At 35.0% G+C, this 19,037-nt stretch overlaps 1 protein-coding gene across 2 annotated transcripts; it reads right to left on the bottom strand.

The window, feature by feature from the left end:
- Positions 1-3,757: 3,757 nt before the first annotated feature.
- On the bottom strand, positions 3,758-6,527 carry LOC108760098 (glycine-rich cell wall structural protein 1.0-like). Of its 2 annotated transcripts, XM_018505896.1 has the most exons (5): positions 6,512-6,527; positions 6,304-6,349; positions 5,014-5,250; positions 4,777-4,941; positions 3,758-3,840 (listed from the first exon to the last, which is right to left on the bottom strand). In XM_018505896.1, the coding sequence occupies exons 1-5, from the start codon at positions 6,515-6,517 to the stop codon at positions 3,830-3,832; spliced, it is 465 nt and encodes a 154-aa protein (XP_018361398.1). In that variant the 5' UTR covers positions 6,518-6,527; the 3' UTR covers positions 3,758-3,829. The 2 variants fall into 2 exon arrangements, with proteins under 2 accessions (XP_018361398.1, XP_018361397.1); XM_018505895.1 differs by having other exon boundaries at positions 4,777-5,250.
- Positions 6,528-19,037: the final 12,510 nt, after the last annotated feature.

Here is a 19,037-nt window from a genome sequence, read left to right as displayed (position 1 = left end):
AATATTTGACTGTAATTGGCCAATGCTTAGAACTACAATCACTAATAACTACGCTTACGCAATTATAGAATTTACAATCGTTATAAAGTAACGATAACGGTAATGGCATTACAAGTAAAGCATTACTTCATTGAGAAATCCTGTAAAAAAGTCGACTGTAAATGGAGGTAGTAAAAATATGATTGCGGAATACCTATTTCGATAATACAATCCTTAAATAATTCACAAAAAGTTTAATTTGTATTTTCAATGTTCTGTATAATCGAACAGAAAAACAATTTTCATATGTTCAAATATTAATGAAATGTTCAGAATATTATATGAATACTTCTTGTATATGTATTACATGTATATGTATGTATATGTAATATATCATGAAAATCATTCACCCGCGAGTAATACACATCCTCGCCGATATGTAGCGATGCATTAACTTGTAAATAAGAATCACATGGAAAAGAATATATAAAGAGCGCAACGTTTTAAAGTGAACCCCCAAAGTTGGACTCCAAAATAAAAATAATTACTTTTTAAAAGTAACTAATTACCGTTATTCATTAATAAATACAAAATTAAAAGTAACTCGTTATCGTTACCTTAAAAAGTGATGGTTCGTTATTTTTTCGTATTTAATATTGAAATAAGATAAGTCTAAAAAAGTTTGCAATATTTTTGTTTAAATATTGAAACCAATAAAACAATAATGACATTAGATATATGAAAAACACAACTAAGGAGGAAAATGCTTTCTCGATTCAAGTTAGAACTTTGTACATAATAATATTTTAGAGTAAATTTATATATATATACTAGTATATATATATATATATAGTATATATATAGTATATATATATATGTACCTAATTCTATAAACCACGCGCTAATTAAATTTCGGTCTTGAAACACAATCCGATTAAGGATATTTTTCACAATAAATTTTGAAGTACATGACATCACTTACCACCAAAACCTATTAAAGGTTACTCAGGGTCATAACCTTAATAACATATGTCAAGATTAAGGTCATCGGCACGGTGTCCCCTAATAAGAATAATTACCGAATTTTAACATCACTTAAAGCAGTCTTGAAGTAAGAATGAAATATGAATACCGGCTAAAGATTGAAGAGTAAATATGTAAAAAAATTATGTTATAAAAATAGGTTCAAAATGTAAGAAGTAGAAAGTAACTGTAAAATTCGTTACTGTTACGAAAAATATAATAATACATATATACTACTTTGATAATAACAATGTTTCTTCTTTTAAAAATTCAAAAAATATAAAATTAATAATAAAACAGAAAAGAACGTACCCTCAAACAGAACAAAATTAGAAAGGCAATTACAATTTCAGACAGTATCCATAATGTTGACATTCATAATGCCTTTTCTTGACGCAGATTATTTTATCTCAATAAGGACTTAAGATAGCTATTATGCATATAAATCCTTTTGAAAGGCAGATACGTAGTTCAGTTTTATTATCGGTGGTGATGCGCACGAATATCTGACGTCATTAAAACATAAAGCAACGTAGTTATTGAAAAGGCAACAAGATACAATTTCTCTCACGTACATCGAATAACAATCTTACGGTAAAGATAACTAAAGAGAAAAAAATAAATTTTATATTATGCGTAAAAATATAGGTATTACACGACAGTAATTATGCACGATTGAGGGTGATCGGCAAAGAGCCATGACGAAACTTGTAATATCAACGTTAAGCGACAAATCGAGTTGCCTTGCTTTTATGACACGTGAGTAGAATATAATTACCGTGATATTACTTGCACGACTATTACGTTAAAGTCACGCAACTACCACAGGGAAAATTGATTGTGTGTGTACGTACCTCTTAATGCTTATTCTACACATTAAACTTCATTACATAGCTTCTTTATTAGGTCAATCCCATTTATTTCTCCGTGTCCAGAGTAGAAGAGATTCTTTTTTATCCGTTATATGTTGACATAATAATACACAATTGAGGGTATATGTACGAAATTATAAAATTGCGCGGAGATTATATGACCGAATATCTAAAGAAACTCATTCCGGCAAATGTCGGATATTTAGCTGATAAAAGATTAAAGATCAATAAAATTTTACATATAGTATTCGCTATTACGTAAAGAATAAAAATGTCGCTGAACATTTATCTGTTGCCATAATACGTGATATTAAATTGTACGCAAAGAAAAGATACGGAAGCTTTTAACGTTTGGAGAAATACTGCTATAAACCAAACGGTCCCAAGTTGTAGATTAATGAAATTTTTATACACATGCTCTTAAAAATATTAATGTGGATTTAACCTATGCAGTATCTACATAATTCTCACCATTTTGGTGTTAATATTAACATCAATACAGTATGGATTTATAACCTCTGGTTTATAAATAATAACTTCTTATAAATAGTAATTATAAATAGTTATAAATAGTAACTTCTGTTTATATCAATACCATGAATTTAAAACCCTATGGTGTTAAATCCACATCATATAAATTAGTGTTATTATTGACACCAACACAGTTAAAATATATAGTATGTATAGACACGGCATGGTGTTAAATCCATATCGATATTTTTTAGAATGCATCGTCTTTCTCGGTCGCGATTATGTCGCGTGGAAAAAAAATCGTATCTAAATAAGCGCGATATTTATGTGCTGGCGCAATATCGTAATAGCGCGAGTGGCGATAGTACAATAAATTCATACGTTCAGCAATATCTTTCTCGATGAGTGCACCGGGCATTTACGGTTTTAATTTCGCCCCGGTTATGCAAGATCACCGCGGATACATAAATCGACGGAAAATCGCTAAATTGGTAGCGGCGGCTGCATTCCATTTTTTCCCCATGTTTGCCATGCGTGCATACATTATAGAGATATGTCGTCAGGAATAAAAGTTACGGTCGCTAGCCCGGAGGGGAGCATAATAATAAAAAACGAAGGTAAACACATAATTATTCTATCAATATGACTCGTTTATTGTGGATCGTTGAATCGTGGAGTGGTCCAGACAATAAAGGGAAAGAGAAAAATGTGCGTGAAATGGATCACTGCGCTTTTTTTTCACCAGGTGTAATTTTTCCGCAGTTTTTCGTCACTTCTGCTCGTTCGTGTTCGAGGCATCTGGGGTAATGCCCGGGGAATTACACGGGATTTTGCGCTACGTGTTTGTAATAGGCTAAATGTTGTGCTCGTGAGGGTGCCTTGCTCTGACGCCTTCGATCCTCGAAAGAGGGCGCGGGTTAAGTAAACGGGAGGGATGAGGTGGGCGAATGTTCATACGTGGAAGCGGGATTGAAATATCAGGGCGTACGATTCGCTCGTAAATGGAACGCTCGCCGATTTTCCGGATTGTAAGGGATGAAGGGGTGGCGAGCGGCGGAACGTGGAGGGAAAATGCGCCGTCGAGAAGGAAGTCGTTTCGCCTAGACGACACGGCGGCAAGTTCGAATGGCCGGAAGCGAGGCGACGATATCGTTCGCTATTTCCAAGAGATATCCCTGTGCTTGGTGATGAAGGGTAACAGAGATGGTGTCTCATACATGCGTTGTACGCTGTGACGTTTTCTCTTGCAAATTTATTCGGCGATGTACCAGGCAACTTCTTGCTTCTGCCTTACGCGATGTTCCGATTTTGGCTTTTTTGATCTTCCGATGGCGGATTGACGAAAATCAGAAGAATAGAAAGGCCAAACGCGAGTTAATTTCCTTATCGACGACGATCGATGCTTCGATGGGCCGAGATATGCGGATGATCGGCGAGCGAATTTCGTTCCGTTTGCTCGTGAGCACTGTTGTTTGCCGTGAGTATTACCACCAACCTGGAAGTATAATTCGTACGGTGAATAAACTTAAAATGTGTGTTAATACCGGACTGTGCATAACGGTGAGATAATAAAAAAAGAATGGGAATTGCACGATGATAAATTTTCGAAAAAGAAAGTATAATTTACGTGGCTTATCCTCTTGATAATTCTCTCCAAGGTAAAGAATGATTTATTAACTGTATAAATTAAAACGAGTTGCGAGGGGATTATCGATATTAATGGATTAAATAACTCAAACTCAATATAAATGTCATCACGTATGGCACAAGAGATCTGCAATATTTTATTATAACAATATTAAAATTTCAATGTTTTTTTCAGGATCGATATATACTTTGTTCATAAATTTTATTTACATACTTTTTGACACCATTAAATTAATCTTTGCTCACGAACAAATTTCGCGCCGATTGTTTGTTGTGAGCATTATCATCAGCTTGGAAATTAATTCATACGATAAATGAGTTTAAGATGTGTATAATGCTTGCCGGAGCGTGTATAGTTGCTCGATAATTATGAAGAAAAAAATTACATGGCGATAAATTTTCAGAGAGAAAAGTTGATTTACGTGATTTATCCTCTCGATGAGTTTTTCCGAGATTAAAGAGATGATTTATTTATTGTAATTTATTTGTTATTCAAAACATGGTTCTAAATATTTTATTAGCAATTTCTTGTTTTACTCTATTGTTTTTGTATTTCATTTTTAATGTTTGTGAAGCTTCTATATTATACTGTTTTTAAGCATTTAATAGAGCATTTATATTGTATTATTTTTAAAAATTTATTTATATTGAACTTTACTCTTCGACATTCTCAATTGATTGATTTCTAAATTGATTACAATTTGCACCGTAAGTATTACTACCAATCTAATTGATTCGTAACAATAAAATCAACAATAATAAAATACACAGTAACACATCTCACCTCCACCGCCGCCGCCGTATCCACCACCGCCGTATCCACCACCACCGTATCCGCCGCCACCGCCTGATTTCCATCCACCGCCGCTGCTGCCGCCGAAACCACCACTTCCACCACCGAACTTCCATCCGCTGCTACCACCGCCGTATCCACCGCCGCCGTATCCACCTCCGCCGCCGAACTTCCATCCACCGCCGCTGCCGCCGCCGCCGCCGCATCCGCCACCGCCGCCATATCCACCTCCGTCGCTAAGCGCGATTACTTTGATGATCTTTCCACCGCCGCCGCCACCGTAACCGCCGCCACCGCCGCCAAATCCACCACCGCCAAACTTCCATCCGCCACCTCCGCCGCTATAGCCACCGCCACCGTAACCACCGCCGCCGTATCCACCTCCGCCGCCTAGCTTCCATCCACTGCTGCCGCCGCCGAAACCACCGCCGCCATAACCACCGCCGCCGCTGCTTATGTAACCACCTATAATTTCAAAATCATAATAGATTCCATTATTTTTCAACACATTCAAAAATTTTGATTCTTAGTTAGGTGACCGCAATTTATAGAGATGTGGGATGTGTGTGTTTGCGCGATGTACGATTTATTGACTTTCTTTATGCGATTACGAGCGTGGTACCAGATGGTTGCGCTCGCTCGCGGTCCGCAAATTGCCACGAGGTATTTTGTGATTGCTACAAGAAAGAGACTGGTTACGTTCTGCCGATTGTGTAAGTCGTCTCAAAGGGCAGGGGGCAAGTACAAACCACTCTCGAATTAAATTTTATGAGTTCGTTTAATATTGCTGAACTAACCGGTAATCACATAAAAAAATTGAAAAAAATATTATGAAATGTGTGTGCGTCTGTTCGTCTCGCTCGTTAGTGTAAATAATAATAGCAGTGTTGCTTATTATTTCAAATGATAATTCTTGCCATGGTAGCGACGATAATTACTTTTTTGTAATCTGTGACAATATTTAAAAGAATAATTAACAACTACCGGTTATTAAAAGATGTGGATATAATTTAACAGCAAAAAAAAAACAACGTTAGACAATTTCTTGAAATCTTTAAATTGCTGACTCTCTTCGAATTTTATTATATAGTTTTATTTTGCATTTATAATTATAGATACCATCTTTCTACCGGAGATCGATTGTATATTGTAAAAAATGAAAGTCTTGATGATTTTCTTTTTTTAGAGAACGCACTACAAAATACAATTTTGATAAGCAATCGATCTCAAAAGCAAGGTAGTGGGATCTCCGACAGGAAGGTGGTAATCATGTTTATAACGTTTAATTTAATGCTACGTTAAAATAGATTTAGAATAAGTCTATTTTGGAAATAAGATAAAATAAAGTAAATTGTCACATTTACGACACAGTGAATTGGCACATTTACAGTTAGTTGCAACCACTATCCACGGATTCTGGCGTATTGAGAGGGTTAAAAACGCCGCGAACACTTCACACGCGGAACACCCCCGTCATAATCCTCGGCCGCCGTTTTCATAAGCCCCCATTGTACTCACCGTATGCAGTGGCGACGAGCACCAGCACGAGTGTGACAATGAACACCTGCAACGAGAGAACGGTCAGGTGTGAAAGCTTTAAAACAATCGCGAGAAATTGATCTGCACGAAAGAGTGTGTTTCGATAATTCATGTATACATATACATATATTAATGTTTATGCAATGTACATGCGTATACGTTCGCGCTAGGACCCACTTCTACGTACCTTCATGTTGGAGGTGTTTGATGCCCATCATGGGGCCCGCCAGCTCTTTTATAGCTCCTGCCTTTCTTCGCGGCTCGGGGCCCCCGCCCTTCCGTCTTACCTTCCCCCCGCATATTCTTCTTCTGGATCACGAAACGCGACTTTCGTACCCACCACCATCACCATCACCGTCGACTACGAAAAATTCCCGTCGCCGTTCCAGACGACTACCTCCCCACCCTCTCTTGCGTCGAGCGATAACGAGACATCGGGTTGCTAATCTTGACACCTGGCCGTCCGATCGTGCCACGAGATCGAGAGGCCTCTCATCGCCGCGGGGCGGGATTCGCGACATTCGCGACACCCGCTCGGATGAAGGGGGATGGCGTGTGGAAACGCGGCGACCTCGTTGGCGGGAAATCGCGGTGATGATTCATCGGCCAAGATAATCGCGCGACGTCCACAGAATATTCGCCTGTTCGAAGGAGAACGTAGCCTCCGGGCGCGACGAGAGTCGCGGTACGCTGATTGCGGAATCTCCCGTTCGTATGCTCGGCGCGGTACTAATTATCGCGCGGCGAATCGTGCTTGCTGGACCGGAAACGCCCGGGACAGACGCTCTCCAACCTGGTAACGTTTCTTCAGAGTCCGGACACGCTTGCCGGTGACTCTTTCTTGATATTAACCCATCCGGCCCATTCTCTGCTCTCGCCAAGTGAGCAAATCACACTTATACAAGGTGTTTCGAAAATGGAACTGTCGGGTCAGATCGTTGTAATCTGAAGTCAGAGACTTTCCTTTTATGTGAACCGAATTTTGATCGCTACCTTTATGCGTTTGAAAGTCTCCGCGATTTATATCAGTATTAGATTTTTAACCTATTTAATATTTCTATTTAATATCCTTTTGATTTTATGATTATGTGAAATAGTTGAGCAATCTAATCAAAGTAGAACATGTATGAGAAATATTAATTATATATGAAAAAACTAAAAAGTGAACTAGAAATAATTTAAAAACTTAACAAGCTACTGGATTTGAAAATAATTTTGTTAGATCATCAAAATAATTATGTAGGACGTTTAAGTTACAATGTGTACACTTTTTACGACATTGCTCATTATACAGAGAAAATATTTGGTATGAATGCTAATCCTATGTTATAACGGTAAATTCCATTTGCAAATATAGGGATCGCAAATTATTTGCAGGTGTAACAAATATCTATTATTTTTTATACTGGCTAAAAATTATTTGCAATAAATGTAAAATATTTATCAAATATGCAATTTTATTTAGTATAAACAGCAAACAAATTTAACAATTAAATTTTGCAATTCTTTTGCATTTATAGCAAAATAATTTTTCTCCGTGTATGCTTGAGCATTCTACATAATTATGTTGATGGTCCAACAAAATTATTTTTAGATTTGTACTTAATTAAATTTTTAAACACTTAAACGCAGAATCGTTCTTTTTATATGTAATTCTATTTTTTATTTTCTATCTAAACCATTGTCCGAAAAAGACATGAATAGGCTTTTGTGCTCTGTAGAGAAAAGATCTTTTATTTACTGACTCCTTTAGACACCTAATCGTAAAAGCGAAAATTGGTTGTAACAGGAAAGGAAAGCCTTGCTCGAGGGAGTTGGCCAATGCGTACGTAGACACGTCGCGGTTGCCACGGTGTGGTACGCGAAATTGTGCAAGTTCCACGCAAGGAGATAAACATCTCCGAGCCATTTTTTATCTCCGGGCAATCTCTTGGCAGCGTGCACTCGCCAGGACACCACACTGTTATTATCAAAGATCACACAAATAAATTGCTGTTCCTGATAATCCTTCTTAGTGCAATAACTGATCGTCCACCGATCGCCATGGTTTCGTCAGGGAAACGTGTTCTCGATGACGTCGTGTGTCAAATCGTAAAGCAACATCAGATAGGACTCATGGTCAAAGTGTAAGATTATAGATAATTAAAAAAAACACTGTGCGTGTCGGAAAATTAATGACACCGTTTATTAAGTTAAAATCAAAGTAGCGATGAAGACAATACATGTGTATAGATGGAAAGATAACGTTTATAATAGCAGAGATCTGAGATTATTCGTAAAATGATAATGATAATAATTGCAACCGTACCCGAGATAGTCATTGCTAATTAGCTAATAAATCAAGCTGTAAGATTAATACTCTGATAAATTCGATATCAATATTAATACAACATCAATATTAATTCAATATCGAGAAGATGTTGCGCAAGTCAGAGGTACTTTGCATCTATCTCCCCTTTTTTTTTTTTACTTTTTAGTCGTACAGGAACGCATTGGGTTAATCGCGCTTCGGGAAACAATGCACGGGGCGATAATGGATCGTCGCTCAGTGGCGATCATTCTTCGTGCCAGCGAGATAACGTCTCGCGTGCGTAACTATTACCAGCGTTTTACTCTCGATCGCTGAACAAAAAGCAACATCGAGATACTCTGTGGAAGGCGAAGGCCTTCCTGGCCTTTCACCGTGCCGATGTCCGCGCGGACGTGCCTGACCTCTTCGCGCTCATCGGTTAGCTCATCGAACCGCGCGATGATTGATATGAGTAATTTGGACGGACAGTTCTGGTCATTGATGACATCGGGAATCAAGGTTGAGCGTATTCGAGAGAGTAAGTAATGAGAGCTATCATCCTGTCGTGAAGAGGAGTTATGAAGAAGCTTTGCGCATGCACACATACACACACACATAATCCTATAGCCATTGCTAAGCATTAGCACGCAGCGTTTGTGTAATCATGTTTGGAAGTTTGAGAGACACAGGTGCGTATGGTCGTGCGCGCGTTACCTTTAAGGTAATTGGTACGTTCTCTGTGGAATTCGTCGTTCGCAAACTTAACAGAGTGATTTCGATCGCTCAGTATCTCGATGTCGATGACTGCTTAATATCTAAAGTTCACAACTATCTCGACGATGATCACGTGTGCGGTAATCGTAAAAGCGAATTGCTGGCCTCCAGAAATGCGGAATTGCTAACCTATCGAACCTGATCTGCGCTCTAGTGAAAGTTAGACCGTATTATAATCCTTAGCAGTTTTAGCATGAGTTATGATAGGATGATTAAGGTACCTTCTTTTATATAAGTATAGATACTGCACCTCGTACACGCTAAATTCCCGTAAACTATAAGGTGAACGTATTACCCGATATTACGCGCTAACATTTAATAAAACATAAAATTGAAGACTCTTGATATAGAAAAGATTGTAAAACATGCTGTAGCCTTTTCTACATGAAAAGAACGATTTTGCTGAAATATTAAAAAATTTAGTTAGATCTGTGAAAATAATTTTATTGAACCATCAAAATAATTATAGGAATTATAGGAAAATAATTAAAGGAAGTTCAAGCATGATGAGCAATTAATTCTGCAAAAAATTTTGACATTCTGGTAACCAACTTGAGTTTTCTACATAATATTAAGTGAAAATGTTAAGTGAAAATCGACCGATGAGATTAAATATACGTAAGTGAAAAATTCCTATTTAATTATTTTACATAATTATTCTGTATAATTATTTTGATGATCTAATAAAATTATTTTCAGATCCACATTTAGCTAAATTTCTATGGATATTTCAGCAAAGTCATTCTTTCTGTATACAACAAAAGACTTTGATTAATAATATTGGCGTTACTGTTACGTTTGATACAGGGGCTCTATTTATTTTTAGGGCGCGTGACATTTAGGTCAAACGCTCAGTTTGCAAAAGCGCAAAGAATTTATCTTGTTCATCAGTACAAGGATTGATATGTCTACTGACATACTTCGTCGCCTTAAGGCAACGCTTCCCGCTGAGTGCTGCATGATGATAATTAGATAAATCGAGTCTATATACATATATATATGTATATATGGGAGTACATACCTCAAGCTTCATTTTCTTTACTTCTAACCGGGTTTTCTCTGATATACGTGAGCAAGAAATAAATGAACATTGTTGATCGAGGGAGTTGTGTACGTTCGAAGGGAGTTGCAAAATACGCGTGCATCGTCGACATCGAGAAAGGGCGATAGAATCTCTGGAGCCGCGGGATGCCACAAGTACGTGACGTAATATTACGTGCCTCACGGTCAGAAGGTGAAAACCGGTCGGCGCTTGAGAAGACCGCGGGATTTTCTACGCCAGAAAAACCGAAACGTTACCCTCAGACAAGTCAGTTCTGAATCGAACAGTACTCCGCTTTTGCTTGCGGTTTTTCATTACCAAATATAATGCATTGTCATGCAAAATTGAGATATATGATCTAAGAATGCGCCGGATTCACCATCGTCTCTTTTAAAAATAATTTTTATAGAGCTCTTAAAGTTGAAAGGATTTTCTTATTAGCGAAAATTGATGGCGTGTCTAATGACACGAAAAGTAATAATGTCATATATTAAAGAAGAAACTGTTCGAACTAAGTTTAGGAAAAAATATTACTGAAATTAAGGAAAAATTTAGTTTACAGAGAAATATAGTTTAAAGTTTTTTTTAATATGCAAACTTTATAAAATATAATTCTTCTGAGTTAGAAGATTATGGAAAAGCTTTTTAATGGCGAAATGTAAATTACATTTTCAGACATTTAATTCCGATTATTATAATACATTTATTTCGGAATTCCAAGACTTTTTTGTCGTTATCTGGTACAAATTTGTGGTGCACGTATTAAACCGTAGCTGTAGGTACGAGCATTGCAAGCTCTGTGTGACCGTTCAAGTATCACGTTTATCGATGATTTGATTTACAGAGTCAAGTAGCGATTTAGTAAAAGTTGTCGCCCTCATTACAAGTTGCTCAAATACATAACGAAGCGCTACGCGTGTAGTTTGAGCAGTGCAAACGGAAGAAACTCCCGGGAACAGTGTGACAGAGTGACTGAATAAAACCGATGCAAAGCCGGCAGGTCGCATTTACGGTTAGTAGCGTGCAAATCAATTCCTGTTTACGTTTTTCAGCGTGGTCATAATGTCGTTTCACGCAAACGAATATCTTTCTCTTGAAACAGTGTACAGCATAAGGTAAAATTACAATTTATCTTGTTACAAGCATTTTTGAAACTAATTTATAAATTAAACAACAGTAAGTGAAAATCGAAAAGTGTTTAACATATTAAGCGAAGGAGATCATATTCCATCAAAACAGGTCTCGATACCTAAAAATATGTGAATCTTACAATTTCCAGTTTAAGCAAACTTCGCACCATTTATTTGTCGGTTCTGAAACACAGCTCTAGATTAAAGTACATATTAGAAATTAAATTAACAATTATTTACAGCATTTTCATGCTCATTAGCATCAATATTATTAAATTACTTATCAGTTTTAATATGTGATATTATGTACTCCAGTTTTAGTGTTTTATAACTATAATAATAATAGGCACGCAGTTGCCTGAATTGAAAATTATACATAAAAAAATGATATTATTGAGATCAAAAATCTTCCGTATATAATTTTCAATTTTGCTAAAAAGTAAAAAGATTACGCTAGATACAAATTTAAAAATAATTTTATTGGATCATCAATGTAATTACGTACACGGAAAAAAAAACAGCTACGGTTGCCACGGTCAAAAGTCGCCCATCAATTCATTTTTTGGATATAAGAACTATAGTACGAATGAGATAACTGTAAGATTGACATATTTTAATCGCATATCTTAACGGTTATGACTGTAAAAATGTCCATCTATTACGATTACAACCAAACATAATGATGGGCAAAAATTATCATTATTTCCGATTGTAACAATTTAATCGCAACATTTTTTTCTGTGTAAAAATCTCTAGCAATCAATTTGAGCGTCTTACGTACTTAATTGTCATAAACATATAAAATAGACCTAGTATTCATATACTTTTCTATAGTATATGCTGGGTTTGGCAGAGCGGTGCGAAAGGCAAAATATCGGGGCAACGTATTCTTCTCTGTGCGTGCATCTTAACATCTGTATTACTGAAAAAAGTAAAATAAAATATAAAAGTAAGGGTAATATTCAAGAATTCTACCTTCCTCACCGATTTTGATGAAATTAAAGCAGAAAATATTTATTCTAGCCTCACTTACATATTCTCATTTCATTATGCCATCGATGTAACAGATTTCCTAACCTGAATAGTGATTAATTTCAACGATTAATACTTTGGTTTACGGAGCAGCGCGTTACTTTTTTTGCCACATTCGTTCATTTCGTGCACAAAAGCGTTGAATGACACAAATTTCGTCAAAATTGGTGAGGAAGATAGAACTCTTGAGTATTACCAAAGTAAGTTTATTGTCAAAATGCACGTGAAGAGAAGGATAGGTTGCCCCGATGTTATGCCTCTCGCACCGTTCTGCTAAACTCAGAGGCGCGATTTTGTAACTACCTTACACGCCTACCGACAGTTGTCGGTGTCGTTAAATCCGTCGATTGACAAACTTCGGGTAAGTGCAATTCTATATCATTGCTATCGATAAATATGTAGCGATATTCATCGTTAATTCACGATAATAATCGTTAACTCTAACGTGACCCTTCTTAGGTGACGAAAACGTCGCGTCGTACCGACACATTTGGACTTACAACTAAAATAGTAAAAATCGCTGTATCATAATCTATTAACCAAATTAAAGGCACATATAAAGTAAATATTTTTTGAATATTTAATTAATCTTATTAAAGTAATTTATATAATATGTTTACATAATGTATAGATAATATCATACATTATATCTTTAATTTTCCTTATTTGTAATTTATATTTGAGAAAGAAGCATTAATATTGTTTAGGGCTACATTCCAAAATGTTCTTTAAAAAATTTGACTCCAAATATATTACACTATACATTACCACATATAACGTATTTTATATCGAGTAAAATTTTCCTCAGACATGATGTTTTGCAATACAGCTTCCATGAAGTTATTTGATATATTATTTCTTATTTTTATATAAAATACAAATTAAATAATGAATAATTAAATAATGTTGAATAATACAATATTAGAGAGCTATATGAGTCATGCTAGAAATCATGTGCGAATTTATTATACAGGGTGAGTCATTTTAAGTTAAACACTAAAATATCTCAAAAAATATAATAGATACGGAAAAATGTTTCAGATAAAAGTTGCTCAATTATTAGGAGGAAAGAAAATGACGACCTTGGTTGACCTTGATGAGATGTCCTTAAAGGCAGGTCAAGGTCACACCAATTTCTTTTAATGGCACACCTATTTTTTATTCCAGAATCTAATAGCTGGTGTCAAGAACTTCTCAAAACACTAATAAAGTAATTTTTTTATAAATACCTTTCGAGTTATAAGGCTTGAAAGGTATTTATTAAAAAATGACTTTATTACAGTGTTTTGAAAAGCTCTTGAAACTAACTATTAGATTCTGAAATAAAAAATTGGGTGTACTATTTAAAAAAATCGATGTAATCTTGACCTGCCTTTAAGGACATCAAGGTTAACCAAGATCGTCATTTTCTTTCCTCCTAGTAACTGAGCAACTTTTGTTTGAAATATTTTTCCGTATCTATTATATTTTTTGAGATATTTCAGTGCATCACTTAAAATGACTCACCCTGTATAATAAATTCGCACATGATTTCTAGCGTGACTTGCATAGCTCTCTAACTCTAATATTGTATTATTCAACATTATTTAATTATTCATTATTTAATTTCTATTTTTATATAAATAAGAAATAATATATCAAATAACTTCACGTAAGAGCTATGTTGCAAACATCATATCTGAGAAAAATTTTACTCGATATAAAATACGTTATGTGTGGTAAAGTATAGTGTAATATATTTCGAGTCAAATTTTTTAAAGAACATTTTGGAATGTAGCCCTAAACAATATTAATGCTTCTTTCTCAAATATAAATTACAAATAAGGAACATTACATATATAATGTATAATGTACGATATTATCTACATTATATAAACATATTATATTAATTATTTTAATAAGATTAATTAAATATTCAAAAAATATTTACTTTATATGTCCCTTTAATCTGCTTAATAGATTATGATACAGCGATTTTTACTATTTTAGTTGTAAGTTTAAATGTGTCGGTACGACGTTTTCGTCACCTAAGGAGGGTCACGTTAGAGTTAACGATTATTATCATGAATTGACGATGAATATCGTTACATATTTATCGGTAGCAATGATATAGAATTGCACTTACCCAAAGTTTGTCGATCGACGCATTTAACGACACCGACAACTGTCGGTAGGGGTGTAAAGACAGTTACAGAATTGCGACCCAGGTAAATATATAGCTATTGCTGGGTCTATCTTATATGTCTATGTTTATGTTAATTAGTTTAATGATCCAACATTTTTTTCAGATCTCTAGTATGATAATTAATTAAATTTTTAGGTATAAATAAATATTTCTATCTAAAATTTCACCTTTTCTAGTTTAATTTATAGATACGAACATACGTGTATCTAAAAATTTAACTATTAGGTATACAGATATGAAAATAATTTTGTTGAATCATGAAAATAATTATGTAGGTCTCAAACTGATTAGTAAAGATTCCTATGTATTTATAATGATGTAATAAGATTATTTTTAGATTATTTTAACAAAATCTCTCGTTCTTTCCATGTAAAATTTACACAAAAACATAATTAAGTATCTATTTTGATCGAATATATTCTTCTATGCTTATTTGTATTTATAAATTGAAGTTTTCTTATACAGAAAGAATGGTTTTGCTGAAGTATCTAAAAATTTAATTAGATACTGCAAATCTAAAAATAATTTTATTGGACCATCAAAATCAATATAAAGGAAATTCGAGTGTAAGGAGCAATATCGTAAAAAATTTCGATATTCTAGTAATCAGCTTGAGCGTCTTACATAATTATTTTCATAGTCTAATAAAATTATTTTCAGATCGATATTCGCCTAAAGTTTTAGATATTTCTGCAAAATTATTTTTTCCGTATAGAAAAAAATGCCATAGCATCTGTTTATCTTACTTGTGAAATATTTCGATTTCTTAAGACTTCGTATATGAATATAGGTATAGTCATGTATTTTTATGTATATGTCTTCATCTTATTACTATCATACAAAAGGAGGTTCTGAGGATTGCAGTAAAGGAGCGCGATAATTAGATTTACCTATGTAATTACACACGTACGAATTTTGTAGGAATAAATGTGGATCCACATTCAGTGTTTCGTTCTACACGGCGGACGATCTTTTCGCAGGATTATTGGGTTATCGTCTTGAAAATCGCAATTTGCCACCGCTACTTGTTACGAGGACTCAGGCGGCAACTCCGATTTATGCGGAGCGGTAATGAGCGGCATTGTCTGTCGGGCAATGCTTCATGCGTAGCTTTTCCCTTCTCCGCATACGGATACGCCGTTAATTATTAAGTGTCCCGGTTGCTGGCCATTATGCCGACTTCTTAATACAGTACTGTACCAGTGCTGGCTGGCAATCCTTCTAATCAAGAATTGCAAATGATTTTGCGCAACGGGAATTTGTCGCTAATATTGCCGTATAACATAATCGTATAATTAATCAATTACGGTTAGATGGCAATCTCTATAAAATTGGCTAACGCTATTTAATTTCAAATTTTCAATGTTTTGCAACTAAGAACCATTTCGTGTCGCGAAATTCACCATTTGCCTTTCAAATTCAAGTCTATAAAAGACACGGTTGTTATACGTTAACCGCAAATAGACTTGAAATCGATGCATGCAATAAATATACAATATCAATCTTCTAAATCATGCTGCTTGCGTTTCTATTCTGAAATCTGCAACCGCGCATTGTATATTGAATGTTCGTGTCATGCAAGCTTGAAGTCAGCGCATACTCCTCAAGGGATAAGCTAATGTTACCCGGAACGTCGCGTGTGTCATAACACGCAATGGGACAGATATAACAATTGAGGTATTTGTCACGGTTAAGACTCGACGAACGTGCGCATAACGCACACCGGGACACGCGGAAATGCATCTTGCTTATTACGAGCGACACCGACATTAGAGTGGAAAGTTCAATTAAAACCGGATCACTCCGACGCGAAATCCGAAAATCGGGGAGCGTGATGCACACAGTATGAGAAGTTCGGATTTGTGTACGTATACAAATAGAGATTGCAATGTGGATCATCGCTCGGAATTTATTTCAATGAGAATCGTTAAATTAATGCCTAATGCGTCGCTTTACGTTGTAGGTATATGGCTGCAAAACAAGTATAATAGGTATTTGAAATAAATTGCAAATTTGCTGCCTTATGAAAGGAAGAGAGATTAACGCGTTAATGTACAGCTTGATGTATTGCGTTGTGGTATGCTATCAAAACAATGAAACAGCTGCGAAAAGAGAGACTCGCGAAGATACCCACGGCAATCTCTTCGTAACCGACGGACAAATGCCGGAAAGAGCTCTAAAACTTACCGAGGCAAGGCTACGTTGCAGACGAAGAGTATGCAAATTCAGTCTATAAAACGTACATGCCAAATGCAAAGCAGAGATGAGCGATCGACGGACGAGGTGATGCGCGACTGCGAAAAGTCACGCAACGGTTACGACCGATAAAGATGTAAATTGCGCGGCGACGAATGCACGCGTCTCACCTTTGCCGTTTTTACAATGGCTATGTTCCAAAATTGCCTACCACTACTAAAAATCTATAGTGCACGTAACGTAAACCGTAGATTTTTAGCGTTGGCAGTAAATTTGAAACACAGCTATAGATATCAATCAAAGAAGCAATGGTAACTCAATCCTTGAGTTAAATAACACTTTGTTATTTGTAACTTCCATGTATAATGTTAAAATGTAAATTAATCTATTGCTGGGATCAGTTTCAAAGTAAACAACGTCCATATTAACATGTGCACTTAGCAAATAATAAATTAAATTTGAGTAAAGAATATCAAGTTAGGGCTGTTTCTTGGCCAAAAAAAAAAGTTACTTAAGGGGATTCTAAAGCCGTCTGTATTACCGACTAATCATATATATATAACAAGTACTTTTTTCTCTTTTGCAGATTCGAAAATCTTTTTCCAGGATTAAAGTGTACGCATTAATACGTGCTTGTGAGGTGGAATTTATGCTGAGAATAACAAAAAATTTCGAAATTGATATATTTTTTACCATTTCTTACAATTAGTATAACATAGCGTCTCAAGCTGTCAAGTCGTAACAACATTTGCTTGATACGAAAGTTTTGCAACTTTGTACTTACGAAATAGTAATCTACAAAAACGTAGTTTGCACGAACAAATAACATCGAGTTCTTAAAATTAGATTTAGAAATTAGACTTAGGCTTTATCGCGACGAATTTGTTATATGAAAATTGACACGAACGTGCGACTGCGTGTATCATAGGTTGCGTAAGATATTGATGTGGTAGGTAATATATAAAGATATGTCGATGCGCTGGAAAAACAGCGATCTCTGGTGACTTTGTCGGAGTTCGAGCTTCACTTTAGGATCCTCTTAAGCAGAGTCAAGTGATATATCGCTTATCTTGGGGAAACATCGGAAATGTGGCAAAAATCGTTGTCAAAAACAATAAAATTAAAAACTGTTACATAAGATATTAATTTAATATATTCCGCGAATTAAGGAATAAAAACAATATTAATATTATTTCAACACGATGACTCGATAAGCATGATTGTTATTTAAAACTAGAATTTGAAACCAAGCGATTTTGTATCGGACTCTTTGTCGTTCGTCAATCGCTTGAAAATTCTCTTCTAAATTATACGTGTTTAAGCAACAAAAACATTGGTTAATTTCCAGGATATTTTGTCTCAGTTAACAATTTCTTATTAATAAGAGTGGTAACATTAGCTTTATTGACTTTTTATTACATAATTTCTCTCAGGTTCCCGACATAAGCGATACATCACTCGACTCTACTTAAGCAGTCCTTTAATAAGATACATAATTTATACATCTTGGAACTTTCTTATTTTAGCCGAAAAACAACTATAACTTAATATCCTCCTTTAATGTATTTTATTATTTTCTTTTCTGAATTAAATTATTTAACTGTATTATTTTAGTTAAATTGATGACATATTGAGTAGGAGTAATAACGATCTATAGAAATAATTATAAATAACTCAAATTGGATATAATTTGACATTACTAATTTAACAGTGTAATGCATTACTGTGAGATGCATTTCATTATTAGTTATTTCCAGAAAATGTTTCCTCATATATCGATTATTTTGTTATTTCTGTTAATGTAAGCTACGGTGTCCTATATGACTTATGTTTCGTTATTTTTTGCTGACAATGAGTTAAAAATTGAAAATTGATAATCAGATTCAAAAGAAGAAATACATCTGAATATTTATTAAAAATATGAGAAATTTTTAAATATTTTTACACGAGTACAGTAAAGATTTTAAGAAAAAGTAGCATTTAGATTTTATTGGATACCTACACATTATTCAATGTGGCCTAAACATATGTTTTCCTCTTTTTCATAAAATAATAGGCATTATT

This window comes from Trachymyrmex cornetzi, unplaced genomic scaffold, assembly GCF_001594075.2.
Source record: "Trachymyrmex cornetzi isolate Tcor2-1 unplaced genomic scaffold, Tcor1.1 scaffold218, whole genome shotgun sequence".
In the NCBI taxonomy this organism is placed as follows: domain Eukaryota; kingdom Metazoa; phylum Arthropoda; class Insecta; order Hymenoptera; family Formicidae; genus Trachymyrmex; species Trachymyrmex cornetzi.
The sequence above is the reverse complement of the archived record's forward strand: the minus strand, read 5'-3'. Positions and strand labels throughout refer to the sequence as shown.

Excerpts from the sequence above, each read along its gene's own strand:
- LOC108760098 (XM_018505895.1), bottom strand. Across the intron at positions 5,251-6,303 it reads GCTCGTCGCCACTGCATACG|GTGGTTACATAAGCAGCGGC; the intron begins GTGAGTACAATG and ends TTGAAATTATAG.